The sequence below is a fragment of the Suncus etruscus genome, chromosome 3 (genome assembly GCF_024139225.1).
Source record: "Suncus etruscus isolate mSunEtr1 chromosome 3, mSunEtr1.pri.cur, whole genome shotgun sequence".
Taxonomy (NCBI): Eukaryota; Metazoa; Chordata; class Mammalia; order Eulipotyphla; family Soricidae; genus Suncus; species Suncus etruscus.
The window spans coordinates 7,718,619-7,740,000 of NC_064850.1; the positions used below are offsets into that span (position 1 = coordinate 7,718,619).

General features: G+C 35.7%; 1 protein-coding gene across 1 annotated transcript in view; it reads left to right on the forward strand.

The window, feature by feature from the left end:
- The first annotated feature begins 416 nt into the window (after nucleotides 1-416).
- Nucleotides 417-21,382, forward strand: part of RHOJ (ras homolog family member J) — a 112,154-nt gene continuing 91,188 nt past the window's right edge. The window contains exon 1 of the mRNA XM_049770489.1: nucleotides 417-1,023. Coding sequence (XP_049626446.1) covers nucleotides 780-1,023 — 244 coding nt within the window. The 5' untranslated portion in view covers nucleotides 417-779. The remainder of the gene's footprint in view (nucleotides 1,024-21,382) is intronic.

Below are 21,382 nucleotides of genomic sequence, written 5' to 3' on the forward strand. Positions count from 1 at the left end.
TATCCTACAACCGCTGATGTGGCTCTCTGTTCACTTAAACAGTTCCCTCTGCTTCTGAAGCAGACAATACTCCCCAGTTTCCTTCCATCCCTCCAGCAGATTTTCTTTTCAGCTTGCCACAGGCAAAAAAACTGCCTCCCAGCAGTGGATGAAACAGGAAGTCTGACAGCTTGAGTCTGTAGTGGGACCCTAGTGTTTTTTCACTCCGTGTCCTGGCAGCGTTCCCCAGAAGTACAACACACACACACACACACACACACACACACACACACACACACACACACCTCCATTGTTGCAGCTTTCCCAGCCCACTGATCCTAATATGGAATGCAGCAGGAAACCCATGATTTCCTGACACTGAGCAAGCTGGAGGAAGCAAGGGGGAAACTCCATTTAAAAGCCCAGCTTTCCTCCATGTTAGCTGGGAAGTATAAAAAAACTAGAGAAGATTTAGCAAAATTCTAATTTTTTTAAGCTAAGCTGGGGAGGAGGAGTGTTTAAAGAAAACCTCAAGCAATTAAAAAAAATTTTAGACAGCCAAGGAGCCCCCCTAGATTTTAGCACAAAAATAAAATGAGGATTTCTTAACTCATGCTGTATAGAGAAACGGGACAGAGCCTTTCACTGCAAGTGGGTGTGACCTTTCTTTCCCAGCATGGTGAGCCAGAGGGCACATGCCAGCCACTTTGGATATGTCTGTGTGATCCAAGAGACTCAACGTGAGTGAGTGAGTGAGTGAGTGAAGTTACAGCCTGCCAGCTCACTTCCCCACCCTCTTCATGGGCTTCGGGAAGAGCAGAAGAAGCAACAGCAGCCGCAACGCAGCCACAGCTGGAGCAGCCAGCATGAACTGCAAAGAGAGAAAGGACAGCAGCTGTGGCTGCGGTGGCAACGAGGAAAAGAAGATGCTCAAGTGTGTGGTGGTGGGGGATGGCGCTGTGGGCAAGACCTGCTTGCTGATGAGCTATGCCAATGATGCCTTCCCCGAGGAATACGTGCCCACTGTGTTTGACCATTATGCAGGTAAGAAAAGGGTTGGGGAAGTCTGTGTGTGTGCGATGTTGAGTGATGACCAGGGCTCCACTCCAGGGCACTTCAAAGGGCCCTGGATTATTTCTAACATCAGTATCTTGTGAGTTGCCAGCTTGCAAGGAGCCAGGATGGTTAGCAAAATAGAGAAGTGAGAACTTTGCTGGAATTTGTTAGAACAATTTGTATTATGACACTTTTCCTGCTTCCAATTGAATGAATAACACTGAGGAAAGGCATTGAACTACCCTGGAGTACTGGGGACCAGAGATTTAATTCTATGTTGTCCTAAAGATCCTAAACTTTATATTGTGAACATTTAAAAAGTATAGTTATCTCATTACAATTTGTTTCTACAGAAAAAAAATCAATACTAGTCCAACAAATGGTGAAAGAAATGTTCTTGCTACTTTTTATATTTCATCTCGCAGCATCCTTGAAAGAAAATGCTAAGATTGCTAAATATTAGAATACTCCTTTTTCTGTAACAATTGGTGTATACTTTATTTTCCTGGAGGAAGTGTTTAAAAGTTCTAATATATACTATATATTGGGTAAGATATCTTGAATTATAAGAAATGGCTTTTTAGTTTAGATGCTTTAATTGGTAAAAAATAAAATAAAATTAAAATTGAAATCATTTTAAAGTGGACACCCTCAAAAATATTTAAATTATGATAAGTCAGATACTGTAGTCACAATTTAAGTCTTTCAAGAACAAATTTAGAGTATTTTCAAGTTTTTGTCAGTGTGAACTCTTAACTAAATTTTTCCATTTTTATTTTTCCTTTTTCCCTTCTTGCATTTTTTCAAAAACAAGTTCATGAAACTGTCAAAATTTACAGTTAAACAAAATTTATAACTCCATTTCAACCTAATGATAAATTTCATAACTCGTCGTTTTAAAGAGTAAATAATGTGATCTCTTAACTAAATTTTTCCATTTTGATTTTTCCTTTATCCCTTCTTGCGTTTTTTCAAAAACAAGTTCATGGAACTGTCAAGGTTTACAGTAAACTAAATTTTATAACTCCTTTTCAACCTAATGATAAATTTTATAACTTTTTTAACATGTTGACCAACCTGGGAAGTTCTCAATGATTTAAAGTATTGTCAGAGGAAAAGTTCTCCTTTTACACCTTGGCTTTGGGACAGGGGAAATGGCCCACAGGAAACCTGTGTGAGTGCTGGCTTTGCTTTGTGGGAAATCGAAATCCTCTTTCTGTAGGAAGTAGCTTCTTTTCAAGAGTTAAACAATCACCTACATCCCCTCTTTCTACTCCTTATTGACATGATTTATGGTGATATTAAACAACAGACAGGAAGAAACCACAATGAAAACACTATCCTTTTCCTAGCAGGTTTTTCATATTTGTAGAAATTGAAAACCAATTTCAAAGTTGGGTATTTTGAGTGTTTCTGAAATTACAATGACTATTCTTAGAGACAAATATTTTTAAAGGGAACAGAGTAAAAATAGATTGGTTTATTTAAAGAAAAAAATTAATTACAAAGTTAGCAGGTTTAGATCTTTAAAATATTATTAAACCAGGGAGACAGATCAAAGGCACATGATTGTACAAGATCAGGGTCCAATCTTCCACTCAGCACTCCCCACCAAATCCCTCTAAGTGTGGCCTAGAAAGTCCTTGAGCACTGCTGGGAGACCTCCCAAAAACTTAGGTTTAACAGTTAATAGGATACTTTTAAAGCATCTTAGCAAGGATATATATATATATATATATATATATATATATATATATATATATATATATATATATATATATGTTCTATGCCTTCCTTCTGCAAGGCAAAAGAAATTAGAAGTAACCAGATCAAAAGAAAAACTTAAAATCTACTAAAGGCAATGTTATCAATTGCTTTTGGAAATTATGCTTTCTAATCTCCACTAATCAAGTAACTCAATTACCGTAGTGTCATGGAAAAGAAAATTAACTATCCGTATAGAAAGAAATCATCTCTATAAATGTTAGATATAAAAACTGAATCTGAGGATCAGATTATTTGTCATTCCAATTACTTAATGAGTATGTTTATAGTTATTAAAAATTAAACATCTGAAAGATTTTGGCTACTCTGCTTTTTGTTTGCAAGAAATTATAATCACCATGTCCAAAGTAATAGTACATAGTGGCTATTTTCAAGTATCATTGCTTTGATTTGTACTTTGTACCTTTCAAGTTCATTATCATTTGATATTCTTTCAGTTAGGTTATAAAAGAAATATAGGCATGAGACACAAATCTAGGATAATAATCAAGTGAACATTTCCATTAGTAGAGAAGTCTTTCTCCATCACTGACTCACCCCTTTTATCACCACCCTCCCTATATATGACTGATTGAACTTAAGTCCTTAGGTTGTCAGATGGTAATCTCCAATCAATTTCAAAAGAATTAATGCTCTCTTCTCCAAGTGGAAAAAGATCCATTATCTAGACTCTGGATCCTACTGACCTCTTTTAAAATGACAGCCTGCAACTGAGCTATTAAGTCTCAAATTTTGCAGCTTAAGTCAGCAAGAGCCTATTTCTTGAAAGTGTATGTACACTACTGATGATAGAAGAAAAGCACACAGCACTAAAGGCTGGGCCTCTGCTAGTACTAGGTCTGCTATTATTACTATATGGTATTGAACAAGTTATTTTACTTGTTTTATGTGAAAACATATGTGGATAGTGTGATATAAATATGGATACTATCCATATTTATATGGATAGTAAATATGTCAAGATATTGCGTGAGAGCAAAATTAATTTATGAAAGTTCTCAAACAGTGGTTCACATGTGATAACTGTAGATATATGATAGGTATTAATATTAATAGTAAAGTTTTACATTTCAACACAATATGAAAATGAATAAAAATATAAAGGATACATTAAGAGAAATAGAATTCCAAAAGTGTTCTCTGAAGAATTTAATATATTATGAATTATCCTGATAATATATGTATTTTAATGACTAAAATATCTAAATGAAGGACTAGTACAGTAGTGGGATATCACTTTGGAGAATAAATTAAGTTTGCACAAAGGTAAAAAAAAATAGCAACCAACTTGACAAAAAGGTGTTTTTAAATCTTATGAAGTTTTAGTACAGCAGGTAGAATACTTCTTAACTTGCAAGCAGTTGACCCAGTTTTGTTCCCAGGGATCACATATGATCTCCTAAGCTCACCAGGAATGATCCCTGTTAATGCAGAGTAAAGAATCAGCTCTTCCTATTATACTGGCAAGCCATGAGGCAAAGGGTGGTGGTATTAGATGCACTCTGGGTTCATTGGGGAAGGAGGTCGACACTGGTGGTGGGAATGGCCCCGACTCACTGAATATCTGAAATTCAACTACGAAGGACTTCATAGATCACAATGGTTTCGATAAAATAAAATGAGGGGAAAAAAAAAAGTCAACCCTTAAGGACTATCAGGTGCGGCCCAAAAACAAACAAACAAAAATTGTGAATCTTAATTGTTTCTTCTTTTCCTCTCCTATGAAGATTTGAAAGCACACCTATTCAAGCAGCTTTTCTTGGCTCCCAAAGGAGAATTCTCTACTGTATCTTCAACCCATATCCAGAAAGCTGTTGATATTGTAGAACACAGCTCCCACCACTGCATAGCAATGTATCTGGTTCGTTACCTTCCTGCTCCAATCATGCTTGAGCATTTTAGAAAAAGAGGTGTGTCTCTCCAAAGTTCAGTGTTTGAATCTCAACACCCACTTTACTTCATCACTTGCTCTCTTTATGGTTTGTTAGTCTCTCTCTCTTTCTCTCTCTCTCTCTCTCTCTCTCTCTCTCTCTCTCTATCTATCTATCTATCTATCTATCTATCTCTATCTATATATCTATCTCTATCTCTCTTCTTACTCATTTGTTGTTCTTTAGGCCAAACAAAGCAGTTCTCAGGGCTTACTCCTGGTTCTTGGTCAGAGATCACAACTATCGGTGCTTAGGAGACCATAGGATACGTGATAATCAAACCCAGGTCAATCCTGTGCTAGGCAAGTTCCCTTCCCACTGTACTGTCTCTCCAGCCCCCTCTCCTTCACTTATGACTACTTTTTTTGATACCTGAAGTATTAACTTTTTCTGTTTTCTTTCTTATCACTGAAAAATACATATCACCTCTCCTATTTTCACCAGCTCTTCCCAAACACTAAATGTTAGCATTTAACAGTTTTCAGCCCCCCAGTCTTGTCTTGCATATGCCCTAATTGATTCTACCTAGTTTCATAAACTTGAATAATATTTATTCACTTATAACTCTCAAATTTGTAACTATAACCACAGTACTCTCCTGTTAACTATATAAATAAATGTATATGTATGCACATATATTTATGTGTGTATGTATATCACTGCCCATTAGAGATTTAACTGATATTCTTTCAGTTAGTTTATAAAGGCTAATAGGTAATAGGCCTCTCAAAGTTTATTTATGCAGCACATAATTTTTTAATACCCCCAACTTATTCCTCCTTTGGTCTGTCCCAGAGAAATACATGAACTTTATCTTCTATTTCTCAAGACAAAATCATTGCTTTTATCCTTGACTTCTTTATTTCTTTGACTATATACCCCTATTCCTCTCTATTCAAACCGTTACCTGTAATCTCTTCCAACAAATAATCCAACATTCAAAATACAGCTCAACCCGGATAGCTTATAACAACTTTCATTGCCTTTGCTCTTATTCAGGTAACATCATTTATTTTTCATTCACCTCCAATTTCACCAGTTCATAATCATCTCCTATTTTCCACTTCCAATCTTTCCTCCTGTAGTCCATTGTCCACACAGCCATTAGGATTATCTGTAATTCCAAATCCTCCAATATTTTCCTTTCATACTTAGGTTTTATCCTTTATTGTGATCTAAAGTTAGCCCATGACTTACTTGCTTTCTATTATTTTTACAGCTTCATCTCTTATTACGTTCCTTTTATTTCTTCTCCAGCCACCCAAATCATCTTGATAATATTCAAATACACCTCATTATTTCCTTTTTTAAAGACACTGCACTTGCTTATTACCCAGGCTTTCATTTTTATTCCAGGTCACCCTACACTCCAATTAACCACATTCTTTACATATTTACACACAAATACATAAACATATAGTCACTCTTTAAACATTCCCTTGCAACATCTTTTCCCATAATAATCAACACTATGGCACTGTACCATTATTTATTTGTTTACCATTTTTATCCAACAAAGAATGTAAATTTCATGAGGACAAGGACCTTATCTTGCTCAATACTCTATTCCCCAACTTCTAAATGAGACCAACATTTAACAGTCTCTTACTATATCCACTGATGAAGTGACTTAGCATATCATAATCATCTTATTTCCTCTAATATCAAGGTAATTCTTAGTCATCATAATTTTCCTGAATAATGAAACATATGTTTGTCTACTGATATCTCTCTTTGGAAATAACGATAAAAATATGTGTTAAATTTATCCTCTTAAATGGTCCTTATATTTAAACAATGGTTTTATCTCGGTTATAAAGATAATAAAGTACTGAATTTTCTTTGTGTTTTATTTTGTTTGGGGATCATACTCAGTGATGCTGAAGTCTTTTTCCTGTTACTCCTAGATCTATACTCAGAGATCACTACTTGGGGGATGGGATCATATGGAGTGTCAGATTGAACCAACTTGAATACATGCAAGACAAACACCCTATCCATATACTATTGCTTTAGACCAGGAGTCAAACTCGCGGCCTGCGGGCCGTTTGCCGCCCTCCCTACATTTTGTGGCCCGAGGCCGGCCTTCAAATATCGCAGTATTTGCGATTATTCGCTTACCGAATAATCGCAATAAAAATCGCATTAGTAGGAAAAAAAATCGCATTAAACATTTGCAGTTCCGTTCAGGGTATGCAAATGTTTAATGCGACTTTTTGCGATTTTTTTTCTTACTAATGCGATTTTTTATTGCGAATATTCGGTAAGCAAAATCCCTTATGCGACCCTGCCTCACCCTGACTTTGCCTCCTGCGGCCCCCAGGTAAATTTAGTTTGAGACCCCTGCTTTAGACTCATTATTAAATTTTCTTGGACTAAGTGAACAATACCACATCTACTGAACAATAGAACTATATATTGTATAAATTTGAAAACAGATTGAATATAACAAAATATCTCCATTTGTGTTATATTCAACGGTCTAACTAAATTTTGTTTATCCCACTAATAGGTCCTAAATAAATAACTGGATTAATTTTAAGTTCAGCTATTCAAAAAATTTAGGACATTGGATGATGGAAGAAAGAGTCAAATGTTTTTATAAGAAACACTTGTGGCTTCCAAAGTCATTCAAGATGTCTTAACAAGCTTACCCTGGCATAATAATATCTCTTCCCCCATCTCATCTTCATCATATCTCTAACTCTGAGTATTGTCGTAGACTCCTCATTGACAAAAAATGCTATTTATTGGGGCCAGAAGAATCTAACAAAGAAATATAACATGGAATGCATTTCACATGGCCCACTCTATTCGATCCTTAACACTTCATCTAGTCCCAGGAGCCTGTCAGGAGTGATCACTGAGTGAAGAATGGGAAAAAGTTTGAGCAGCACCAGGTATGTCCCAGAAACAAAACAAAAAATTCTATTTATTAATGTTTTCACATTGGATATATAGATATATGCAGTGGCATATATAAAGATATTAGTTTAGTTTTAATTAATGTTGAATTACATAAGTTCTAACAGAACTTAACTATTAACTAACTTATTATGTTTGCTTATCTAGATATATGAAATACTTCTATTTCATTAGAAATCCATATATAAAGTATATGCGAATTTTGTCAAAAGTCACTGTGTTTGAAAATATTTTGGCACTATTTATGAACCCAACTAACTTTTGCAGGAAATTAATGAACACAATTCATGAAAAATGGAAAGTATTGTATGGAGTGCAGAGCAGGAAACCAGATTCTCTATCAGGTGTGTGAGATGCATACAGAAGTTGTTTTCAGAGACTTGAATGTCAATTCAACTAGGGGGCTTCTTTTACCTAGTTAAATGTTATATGTTCAAGGTAGATGCAATCACAACCTTAATGACCAAAGCAGAGGGAGAAACATGGCCAATCCCAAAGGGATATGTGTGTTTTCATATGAGGATGCGGATGTTAAAATAAAAGAATAAAGAACAAACAAAACCAAGATTCCAGACCTATAAAGAATTGCAATCATTTGTCAATTTGGGAATATTTATTGAGAACTATAATTTGCCCATTCCAAATATTTCTAGAGCATGATGATTCATTTTTGTAAGGCAAAGGAAATTTAAAATAACTTTCATGAGAATTTATAAATCACCAGATTTTTAACTATATACAAACTATAAAAGATATTTGTGAAAGAGATGTTTGTGAAGCAGTTTTTAAAATGAAACATTTGAATCACTCACTCCTGTGTAGCAGTATCAAATGCCTAGTGTATCTCTTGAGGAGCTTGAGGAGAGTGAAATGTGCGTCTGATGCTTTTTCTAGACTTTTTATACCAAAAAAAAAAATGCAATTACAGGAAATGTATGAATAGTCCCTTTACAACACCATGATGCATGAGAGAATAAGCTCACTCAGAGGCTTCAGAAATGCAAATTATACTCAGAAAGTCAAAGCTTACTACAGAGAGGGTTAATTGTGAGTTGGACTAAGAAAGAAAGGGAATTAAAAAAAGATAAGTTAATGTTATCTAGCTGGAGTAGCCCAAGAAAGCCAGACTCTGCTCCCAGGACTGAAAAAAATGGCGCTGCCATTCCTAACCGCCTGCATTTCATCTTCAGTTAGCAACAAGCCAAGGACTGCCATACGTATAGGCTTCAGTGAGCAGAGCCCCTCAGGTCAATGTGCCTCCCTTTACTGTTCAGGCTAGAAGCTTCCTAAATTGTACTGCCTGACTGCCCATTAAAATTGAACTCCTGGCACCACACAGTGTGTGTGTGTGTGTGTGTGTGTGTGTGTGTGTGTGTGTGTGTGTGTGTGTGTGTGTGTGTGTGTGTGTGTGTGTGTGTGTGTGTGTGTGTTTCTAGGATAACTTTTTCAAAATCTGCAATCTCTCCCTCTTCTTATGGGGAAAATAACAAACTTGACTCAGGAAAAACTCCTATATTTGATGTCTATGTGGGGAGAGAACCTCTAGAAAGAGAGCATAAAAATGAATAACAAACAATAAGCCTTCTTGGGAAAGGGCAGGTAATTAAACTCTTAAAAAAAATAATATTCATCTGGAGCTAAAGTGATTTATTTTACTTACTATTAGAGATTCCAACATGGTACTGGGCAGGTTTTCAAATAAATGAGGTTTCTTTCTTCCATTCATTTGTCTTGCACATGCCAATCCAGACCCAGCATCCCATGTGATTCCCCCAAAGCACCCCCAGGAGTAATTTCTGAGAATAAAGCCATAAAGAATAAAGAGTAACCCCTGAGCATTGATAAGCATGGCCCAAAATCAAACAAGCTAGCAGAAAAAAGCAATCTTCCTCATCTGTTGTTAGTGCAAGATTCCCAAAGAACTACAGAGCCCTGGCCTTTCCTAAAATAAAATGGGTTTTTATTAGTCTCAAAATGTATTTTCCCACAAACAGGAACCCGGGCCACTCTTTGGGTTGATTAGTAAGATACAAATAGTTCACTTAACTGGGTATAATACAGTCAAAATAAATTCCATTGTGAATTCAATAGGGAGTGATTGTGAGTCATACGGAGTCTAGGCATCATTCCTGAGCTATCTGTAGTCCACCAACTTCGAATATGTGCCTAATTTTCCTGAAAATAAATCTGTACACATGCATTAGCTCAAGCATTTTGTCTTGGTTCATATCCATGGGAGTGAATTCATTTTGTCTATATGAGATTCTACCAACAGTGTAGTAATACTTCTTATGAAAGGTGTCACTAGATTATATACTAACAGTATTAATAGCTCTATGTTCATGTAATCCTTGATATTACTTAGGAGATTCTGAAGTAGTTCATACATTGATTCACTGCCTAGTCGCAAAGAACTTATGAGATGCTATTATTTTCGTAATTTTACTGATGAGGAAACTAAAGCACAAAAATATATTAACTAGGGCCGGAGAGATAGCGTGGAGGTAGGGCGTTTTTTACCTTGCATGTAGAAGGACTGTGGTTCAAATCCCGGCATCCCATAAGGTCCCCCTGAGCCTGCCAGGAGCAATTTCTGAGAGTAGAGCCAGGAGTTACCCCTGAACACTGCCGGGTCTGACCCAAAACCCAAAAAACAAAAAAACAAACAAAAACAAAAATATGTATATATATAAATATGTATATATATATACCAATTTTCACCCCATGTTAAATAACTTGTAATAGAATAAGCAAAGGCCATGGAACAGTACTCAAACAATAGATTTATACCTACTAATATTGTTTAAAATTCACTGGTAATAAGTGAGTAGTAATCTGCTATATACAAAAGATTCCATCATGGACCTGGGCAGGTTTTCAAATTAATGGTGTTGCTTTCTTTTTTTCATTCATTCAGAGACCTAGTTTTCTTTCATAATGATACTGCTATTACTCAGCCTTTTATAGTTATTCACCCATCCTAATGAGAAAGAGAATGGAAATCTGCAATCTCTCCCTCTTTTTCTGGGAAAAATAACAAATTTGACTCAGGAAAAACTCAGTATATTTGATGTCTATGTATAGGAGAATTCTACAAAGAGAGTATGAAAAATGAATAATAAACAAGCCTGCTTGGGAAAGGACAGGTAATTAAACTCTAAAAAAAACAAATCTTCATCTGGAGCTAAAGAATGGAAAATTGTAAAATAATACCTGATTGAGATAGGAAACATAATATGACAATTACACCACATAAGAAATACTCCCCCCCAAAAAAAGAAATACTTAGGAATGAAGATAATAATGAGATTAAGGTGCTTGCCTTGCACACAATGCATCCTCATTCAAACTTTGACACCACTAAGAGTGATCCTTATACAAAGAGCCAGGTATAAGCCTTAGGCACTGCTAAGTATGAACCAAACGCTCTTTTTCTCAAAAGAGGAAACAATTTCGTGAATAAAAGCTACATCTCAATTCCAGGAAGGCTTGAAGACAAAGCCCATCTTTGTGCTCAAACAAGAAAAATGTACTTGATGGAATTTAGCTTTTCTGCCTTCATCACACTTGCCAGCCAAGACATATCTTTGCATACTTTTTCCCAAGTAAAACCCACAAATAAAACTGCATTATTTCCTCAAGTGGGATCAACCAGAATCCCATTCTGGCACTGTTCCATATTATGATACATGTGAGTTTATTTCTATTTTCTGGAAATATGGCTCTAATTTATGGATCTAATAGCAGGCTAATCATCTGTGCCCTATACATAACTACCCTTGAAAAATGGTAGAATACAAATAAGATAATTAAAACATTCAAACCTCCTTTCAGAAAAAGGAAGAACGGAAGACAAATATCAATAATAGAATACTGACTCAAACTTTGGGAAGATTCCCTGTCCTAAAAGTAAAAAAGTTTCTTGAATTTAGCCCTAATGCTATTCTCTGAGAAAAAAAATTCACTCACCATTTTTCTCAACCTTTGTTAGCTCAGATCTCTGGGTGGTTCTTCTACCTTATCTACTATTTTCCAAAACATAACATCTGAATTGGACCTTAGAGAATATGTCTTTATTTGGGATTGCACAAAATAGCTGTTCGGGACCATGTAGGGCCTAAAGTATTGTTTGACATACACCAATATATTTAGTCTTAGGGTTTCTTTGGAGATTCAACTCTCTGAAACACTTATCAGGCTTCTGATTAATGCATGTGTCAGAACTACACCAAGTCCAAGATAGTCTTTCCTAGATCTTTGTTTTTAATATTCTTTTGCTATCTACTTTCTATAACACACAGGTTGACAAACTTATGTAATCTGTCTTTATTCTTTTCAGAGGAAAAGAATAAAAGCACTTCATTCTCTCTTGGAAATCTGCCTTCTTAATAAGTCAGTCAGAAAGCACCTCACCCCAAATTGTACTCCAAGATATTACTGACCCCTGAATCACTCCAAAGGTTCCCCAAGGGTTGGTATTACTTTGGGAAACATTACTACAACAAATGTCCAAATTAGTAATAATTACTCAAATAATAAGGATAAGTAGGCATAAGTGGGAGAGTAATATCCTGGATTTACTTTGACACAGAGGAGATCCTCCTTAAGTAGAAAAAATAAACTGTTTTGCTCTTAAAATCCTAATTTTGATTACATCTTCTATTTGTGGAATCCAGGTCATCAATTTCCAACTTCTTTAGGCAATTAACATCTGTGTTCTATCAACCTCTATCTAAAAAAACAACCAATTCCTTTTTCTTTTCTGCAACACCTTGGTAAACACAATAAGTAAAAACTTTCTATTCACAAGCCACAACCACTCTGGCCTTTTGACCCCCTATTTTCCATTTGAGTTCAATAAATGAATAAATGCTATTAAAACTAAATTTACCTTTCAGGTTTCACAGACAATAAATTATTGCAAAACATTTTTCCACACTGTAACATAACTTTCCATCTTTTTTAATCTGTTCCTTTATCTTCCTACCTGCCACTTAAAAGTTAAGTTTTAACACCTAAACGTGTGCAACAGCACACTTCTTTTAGACTTTTGTAATATAATGCCATTACCTGAATAACATGACATGTTATAATAAGCAGACTCAGTTATATAATAAATTAAAATATGTGGAGGGGGCATACCTGGTGACGCTCAGGGGTTACTCCTGGCTATGCACTCAGAAATTGCTCCTGGCTTGGGGGACCATTTGGGACACTGGGGATGAAACCCAGGTTCCTCCTGGGTCAGCCACGTGCAAGGCAAACACCGTACCACTGTGCTATCACTCCAGCATCAATAAATTATAGTATCTTTGATTAAAAATCTGAGAAAGTATTCAAGTTGGTGAGATGGTTCTGTTCCATGTGGTCATTCAAAGATCTTTTTTATCATATATTACTCTGCTACTATGTAAGAATTTGTAGGGTTTTAATGTTTGATTGTCAGAGATGAAAGAATATGAAAGAGTGAGAGTAAGAAGTCGTGATGGGCTGCATATGTGGCATGTATCACTTCTGTTCACATTTTCTCCAAGAGAAATTAGAATCTAAGCCAAACATGATTGTATGAGAAAGTAGCTATATGCCAAAAGAATGGAAGATTTTAACCACTTCATCATCACCAAGTTACATCCTAATCAGATGATCCTAGTTACAAAGTGGGTAAAGGTCTACAGGAGCTATCATCAGGAAAGCAAGTTACAGAAACAAAATAAGCTAGTAAATGGTTAAGTTGCATTAGGCCTTAATGATTAGGGTCATGAGGACAACTGGCTTTTGGCTATGAGGGACAAACACTATGTGGGGCAGGGGCAGTGATTCTGGGAGCCCAAAGTTTGTTTGTGAAATGTAAATTGTTGTTACTGGGTTACACCTGAGCCTGGAACAATGAAGAGGAATTCTCTTCCTACTGACAGACTTGAAGAAAAATAAAGATGGAATCCCTTATGCCAGGAAGCTCTTAGTTCAATACCAAACATCTTAGAGAACAAGCTATGAATACAAGTTTCAATATACATTCTAGGCATTTATTCTGAGATAGAAGCTGCCATTTTATACTTCATTAGTATTAGGATATCATTAGTTCAGATAGTTCAATCTGATGTCATCAATTAATTCAGAAAATCCTTCGTATGCTTATAAAGTTGCCTATAACTCAAGGGGACATTTTGTAGTCAATCTTCAAAAAGCAGTTAAAAGATATGTACATATTTAGATTTACAGATAGAAAGTGTGTGGGAGACAGAGACAGACAGAGAGAGACAGAGATAGAGACAGAGAACCCTCTTGGCTTGAGGTTTCAAATAGGAGAGATTGTGTTCAACAGGAAAACTCTTTGGTATCCTTCAGAAATAGCTGTCAATTTCCTAAATTAGGAAGCTAAGATTCTTAAAATGAATTTTACCCATACCTGAGAATGATAGGGACCCTAAAAAATGATGAAAACCCATGATACTTAAGGTTGAGAATTAGCAAGTGTTGGAAAAGGGTTAGGTGCAAAGTGGGCAGAGAAATCTTGGAGACACGGAACAGCTAAGTGGGAATTATTAAAGTTTAGCAGAAAGGAGACTAACAAGGCAAACTTGGAGGCACGAAGCACCAGCTGCTGAAAGAAAACCCTCAGGCACGATGGTTGGCAAAGCTGCATAATTGTAAATTGCTGTTTGCTGAGCCTGCTGTCCCTAAAACAATGATCAGCACAATGCTGAGACCTTCCCAGAGGAGGTCATTGAGGGATATGAGAAGATACCTGCTCTCACTGGAAGAAACAAGAGTCTTAAGAAACAGGAGCTGGGTATAGATAGATATGGTACTAAAATTAAAAATATAAAGAACCCTGATTGATGCTCTGATTATTTTAAATTTATGCGTATAAATTTAGGTGGGGATACCTGAAATACTCTGAAGTTATCTGCATCCCCATTTGGGGTTTACAACCCCTTCGTTTTGAAAGAAAGGGGGAAGGAGGAAAGAAAGAAGGAAAAAAAAAGAAAACAAAAAATTATTTTACACAGATAATTTCAGTGTAGAAAGTCACTTTTGGCAGTCAGTTAAGGCCAGTCCCCTGGGTTCTAAGTTTCAGATATTTATTATTATTCAGATAATATAATACCTCACTGAGTGGGGTATAATAATTTATTTCTAAATTTTCACTTCCTTCCAACCTTCCATCACATCCTTTTATCTAGGAACCTTCTTAGGTAAAACAGGAAGTGAGAGAGATTTTTTTTTAAAAGAACAGAGAAGAAATGAGTTTGGTGATTTCGGGGCAAACTTCGTCTATTATTGTCTATTATTGCTCTTATATCCTCTCAATCCTACCATTATGAAACGGACATAAACACCTGTTTCCCCTCAGCAAATTCTGTTTATGCTTTGACCTAACACTTGAAGGAAATGAGAAAAAAATAAATACTGAAGATTCCATTTTTTTGAAGATCGAAAAAGCTACTACTGAGGATCAAACCAAGAACTTGAATATAATTGGAAAGATTGGAAAAGCAGAAATTTCATAATAGGCACTCAAGCCCCCTTATCTGGACAAAGAATTGACAAACACTTCAATGATGAGAATCAACCTTTCCTCCAGAGTCACTCCAGCTGTTTCAATACAAATTAATAAACCAAGCCTCAAAATACTATTCCACTTTCCAGCAAGCAAAAAACAATGCTTATGTGGTCTTAAAATGCACTATAATGGGACAAAAGAACTGGATATTAAAAGGGGATAAAGTGATATGCATGATACTCCTTCAGTAAGAATATTATAAACCACAGTGTCTGAAAGGAAAAAAAAAAGGAAGAGAGAGAAAAGAAAAATGTCTGCCAGAAAGGCAGATAGAGAAGAGGGTAGGAGAAAGGTGGGAGGAAAATTGGAAGCACTGGAGTTCCGGAAATGTGTACTGGTGAAGGATGTTGTACACTATATCACTGAAACTCAATCATGAACAACTTTGTAATCTCATGGTGATTCAATTAAAGAACTAATTTACATAAAAATGCACCATAATATTCAAAATAAATTTATTATTCTTTTTCTTTAATTTTTGAAGTCTATTAATAAAATAGCAAGTTTCTAATACTACTTAGAGAATAACTTAATGTCAGCCTTTGCTATCTTCACCTTATTTCTAGGCAGTACATACCTTCACTTTGTATGCCCCCCAAAAAGTGAAATTCAGAGAGAAGAGAAAAAAATGTCAGAGAGACAGCAGGAGCAATAGGGCAGAAGGAGAGAGGATCCTGAAGACACCTACAGTGACTTGTCCCCATGTGACCCGAGCATGAAATTCCCAAAAGCCCTGTGGCCAGCAATGGCATCAGACACCTGGAAAAGAAGAAAAGACTAGATCAAATATCAAGCACCAAGGGAGATTGCTGGAAAAAGAATAATGGTCATGAAGCTGGCCTAGAGAACAGAAACTGAGCCAGAAACAGTGACTGTGTCCATCGTGTTCTCAGAGACAGAGTGAGTGTTATCCTGAAGGTCCTGCAGCAAGGCTGGAAATTGTGGATCTTGGAGTGGACCCATGGTCGCATGCATGGCCCAGCTCAGGTCTCTGGACATGAGTGCAGAGGGAGAGAACTGAAGCTAGGCTTCAACAGGAGAGAACTGATTAGGACATACCAATAGCAGTGTTACTAGGCTGCTACCAATGGGGTGTGGTCAGGAGACAAAGCTGCTTTTGCTCCATAAATGCAACATGTAATCATGATGCTTAAATAAAGATATTAGTTTAAAAGAAAGGCAACATTGCTAAGAAGTTCCCAAAACTGAAGAGTGCTTGCATTCACATCCTGGATGCCCAAGGAGTACAGGTAAAAGAGACTGCCCCTCAAAACACCCAAGGCATATCCTACTCACAATGATAAAATACTCCAATAGGGATAGAATAGTGAAAGCAGGAAGATCAAAAGAAATATTGCATACAAAGAAGCATCCTTAAGATTTACAGCAGACTTATCATATGCAACCCTCCAAGCCAAAAGGCAATGGTGGGGTACAGGGAGAAAAAGAATCAATGAAATTAATGCCTCGCCAAAGCCACCCACAGAATGGGAGAAACTATTCACCAAATACCCATCAGGTTAGGGGCTAATATCAAAAATATTCAAGGTACTGACAGAACTTAATAAGGAAAAACGTATAACCTCATTTTAAAATGGGAAGAAGAAATGAACAGACACTTTCTCAAAGAAGAAATACAAATGGCCAAAAGACACATGAAAAAATGCTCCACATCACTAATTATCAGAGAGATTCAAATCACAGCAATGATGAGATGCCATCTCACACCACAGACTGGCCAAGATTACTTATCTTAGCTAGACTTTCATTCAGTTTTGAAGGAAGAATACTTTGCTTCATGGATAAACAACAGCTCGGGAACTTTACATACTCAAAGTCAACCTTAAAAGAACAAAAATGTCTACTTTAAGGCAGACAGGTCTCACAAACACAATAAACTTTATTTTTTAAAAAATGGGACATAGCCCAATGACAGTAATCTCTCTCAATGATAACAAGATAAATGCACTAGTTAAGAGGCACAGAGTGTTGGGCCGGAGCAATAACACAGCAGTAAGGCATTTGCCTTGCATGTGGCTAACCCAGGACGGACCCAGGTTTGATCTCCAGCATCCCATATGGTCCCCCTAACCTGCCAGGAGTGATTTCTGAGCACAAAGCCAGGAGAAAACCCTAAGTATCACTGGGTGTGACCCAAAAACAAAAACAAAAAAAGAGACAGAGACAGAGACAGAGAGACAAAGTGGCAAAAATGAACCAGAAAATCGAATCCAACATTTTTCTGCCTGCAAGAAACATATTTGAATAGTCAGAGCAAACAAACTAGAAGTCAAAGGTTAGAAGACAATCTTTCAAGCAAATAACTCCCTTAAAAAGGCTGAGTGGCCAACTAATATCAGATGTCATATCAGAAGACTTGAACTATAACAGTTATCAGAGACAGAGAGGGTAATTTCTTAATAATCAGGGGATTATTAGGAGTTGTACACACTTGTGATGCTGGAGGTCACCAAAGGCAATGCAGGTAGTATTTGTATCTAGCGTGTGGCAGCCAGTGTCAAGTATCTAATTCACATGCCTGAAAAGTGGGTATTCAATCACTGAGTTATAGTTCACTCTTTTATACTATAAAAAAACACTTATTTGTATAATTCCTTGTAGAGGCTTTTCTATTTGTTAGATGGGATGCTAATATTAGGAGAAATCACATTCATAATTAAGGGTCAGTAAAATACTTAAAATAACTGCTATTAGACCTCAAAAAAGAAATCAATTGCAACACAATAGTTGTGAGAGTCTCTACCATTGCTGTCACCTCTTGATAGATCGTTGAGGCTAAAACTTAACATTGATAGACTGATTTTGAAGAAAGAAATTAAGAGAGTGGCTTAGTAGACATACATAGGGTTTTCATCCCCAGAAAACTGACTATATATTTTCCAATGCACATGAGAGAGTCCCCAAGGTAGACTACATACTGAGCCATAAAACATACCTTCATAAAGTCAAGAGAATAGACCAGGGTTCGATCCCCAGCATCCCATATGGTCCTGGAGCTTGCCAGGAGCAATTTCAAAGCACAGAGCACCCCAAGTGCCATCAAGTGTGGTCCTAAAACAAACACAAAAATAAAACCTAAAAGGTGAAATTTAAATAAGCAACTTGTCCAACATCACTTGATTAGGAAATAGCAAACTTGGGTTTCAATTCTGTCAGCACAAATATTACTTACCTCTTTGGTGAGGCCAAACATTCCTGTTTAATTTGTACTCGTTTTCTAAACCTGCTTATATCTTCCATAGTTATGTTAGAGGGTTCTACTCGAATAAAGTTAGAACTTTATGTTGGCATTTTTCTTATATCTGTGGATGAGCTAGCATCCCATTAACAAATAGAAAAGCCTCTACAAGGAATTATACAAATAAGTGTATTTTTATAGTATAAAAGAGTGAACTATAACTCAGTGATTGAATACCCACTTTTCAGGCATGTGAATTAGATACTTGACACTGGCTGCCACACGCTAGATACAAATACCACCTGCATTGCCTTTGGTGACCTCCAGCATCACAAATGTGTACAACTGAAATGTGTCATCACCTGAAAAGCAGCATGACTTGGTCTGAGCGCCACAACCAAGTGCACTAAGACTTAAACTAACAATAGCATCAACAAAGGGAAGGGAAGGAGAAAGAGAAAGAGGGTGGGAAAAGGTTATTATCAACAGAAAAAAATCTTTTCAAGCAAAGCCATCTTCCTTTAGGGACAAGCTGAGAAGCAGAGGTAGGTACATTATCATACAAAGAAAAAGATTTTCTACCAGTACTAATTCCAGATTAGGAAATTCCAGATTCATTGATTACACTTTTAGGAATTACACATTTTTTTACTCTTTTTTTTAGTAATTACATGTTTAGGAAGGGTAAAACTCTACATTAGTTATTAATACTTACTGGGGCCAGTATGAATGTCTCTGTTTTCATACTTTTTTCTTAGTATAATTTTATTATCATAACTTTATAGAGATAATTGAATTTATATATATACTGATTTATCTGAGAGTTTTATGATTCCATATGAGTTTTAGAAGTATTTGCTATTCGTCCTTAAAGAATGCCATAAAAATGTTGATGGGATTGCATTGCATCTTGAATTTTATTTGCATATGTTGACTCTTCCAATCCATGAAAATGAATACATTTATTTTCTTTTTGTCTTTTTTCTATTAACAATGATTTGAAGTATTCAATAAATAGGTCTTTTGCCTTCTTTAAAATTATATATCAGCCCTGAAGTTCTTTTAGATGCTTATAAATGGGACCCTTTTATTTATTTCTTTTTGAAAAGAAAGTAAGTCACATTGTATTTATTTTTAGCAATTTACAATTAATTATATGACATTGATTTATTTAGCCTAATTAAAAAATTTTAGTATAGTTTAGGTAATAAGATCACAGTACTGTTCAAGTTTCTGGTATTGATGACAGCACCGCTGAACTGCAATGAAGTACCCTTTTCTTTATATATGTAAATCTTTATTTACGCACCATTATTACAAGCATGTTTGTGGTTGGGTTTCAGTCATAAATATAATACCCAACACTAGGCATAGAGAATGAAGATGACAACTCTGATAACCCAAAAATGGGACCCTTTTTTAAATCTTTTCTCTTTAATAGTATTGTTTACATATAAAATGCAATAACTCTACACATGGATTTTGTAGCTGCTAACCAATAACCTTTGGAATAGGTTTGTTTCCAGATTTTTTGGTAGCTTCTTTAGAGTTTCCTAATGTACAATATCATGTCATCTGCAAATAGTGATACATTTGACTTCTTTTGTGCTTTGGACCACTTAAATTTCTCATTTTTGCCTAACTGCTGAAACAAGAACTCTCAATACCATGTTGAATAATGCCATGTTGAAAGAGAGTGAACGTCTTGTCTTTTTCCTGAACTTAGGATAAAGGTCTTTTACTTGTCCCTGTTTAGATGATGTTAAGCGTGGATTTTTTTTGTATACACCCTTTACAATACTGAAATAAGTTCCTTTGGTCTTATATTGTTGTGGAAATTTTAGCATTAACAACTACTGTATCTTGTTGAATGCTTCCTATGAAACTATGGAGTATACTCTATGGTTTTATTTTTCCTTTTGTTAATTTGGTACATCACATTACATTGGATGATCTTTGCATCTCTGGGACAAATCCACTTGACTCCAGTGCATAATCTGTTTAATGCATTTTTGTATTTTGATTTGTTAAGATTTTACTGAGGATCTGTGCAATCGATGTTTACTTGAGTAATGGCCTGTAATTTTTAATGAAATGTTTCTATATGCCTTTGGCTTCAAGGTAATGTTTGTCTCACAGAAATTGTTCAGAAGGATTCCTGTTTCTTCAACATTCTGGAAGAGTTTGAGAAGGATAAATATTAGAACTTCTTTGAAGGTTTGGAAGAACTTTCTAGTAAATCTATATAGCCTCAGGATCTTATTTGGGGGTAGACTTTTTTTATTACTGTCTTGACTTCCTTGGTATTAATAGGTCTATTTAAATCATCTACTTCCTGCTGATTTAATCTTGAGAGGTTATCAGACTCTAATAGTGTATCCATTTCTACTAGGTTCACCAATTTGATTGCTTAAAATAGTTCATAGTAATCTCAGATGATCTGTTGGATTTCTGAGGTGTATGTTATAATTTCTTATCCTTCACTTCTAACATGACTTATCCATTTTCTCTTGTTCCTTTGTGTATCTAGACAAAGATTTTCAAGTAGTTACATGAATTAATAAAAAAAAGGTAATGTCATGATCTTCATAAAATATAGAGGCAAAAATAACTCCTAAGAATTATGTGTATAAAATAATCCATTAATTTGCTAGAAAGTATACTAATTTTTAATCAGTGTGTTTATACAAAATACAATGAACCTTTTCATATATGATTATAATGGGACACTTTGTTCTTGTAAAATAAGAGTTATTAGAGAAAAATAAATTTGTGTCCTCTTAAGATGCTTTTCTGGTCTGTTGAATAAGCCTGCAATGTGGGCCTTAAATGCTTTTTTCCTCAACTAAAATGACCTTCATATGACATTTGCAATAGATCAAGCTGGTAAAGAAAGTCTTAAGAATTTTCCATAGTAAATACTTTTTTAAACAAACTCTT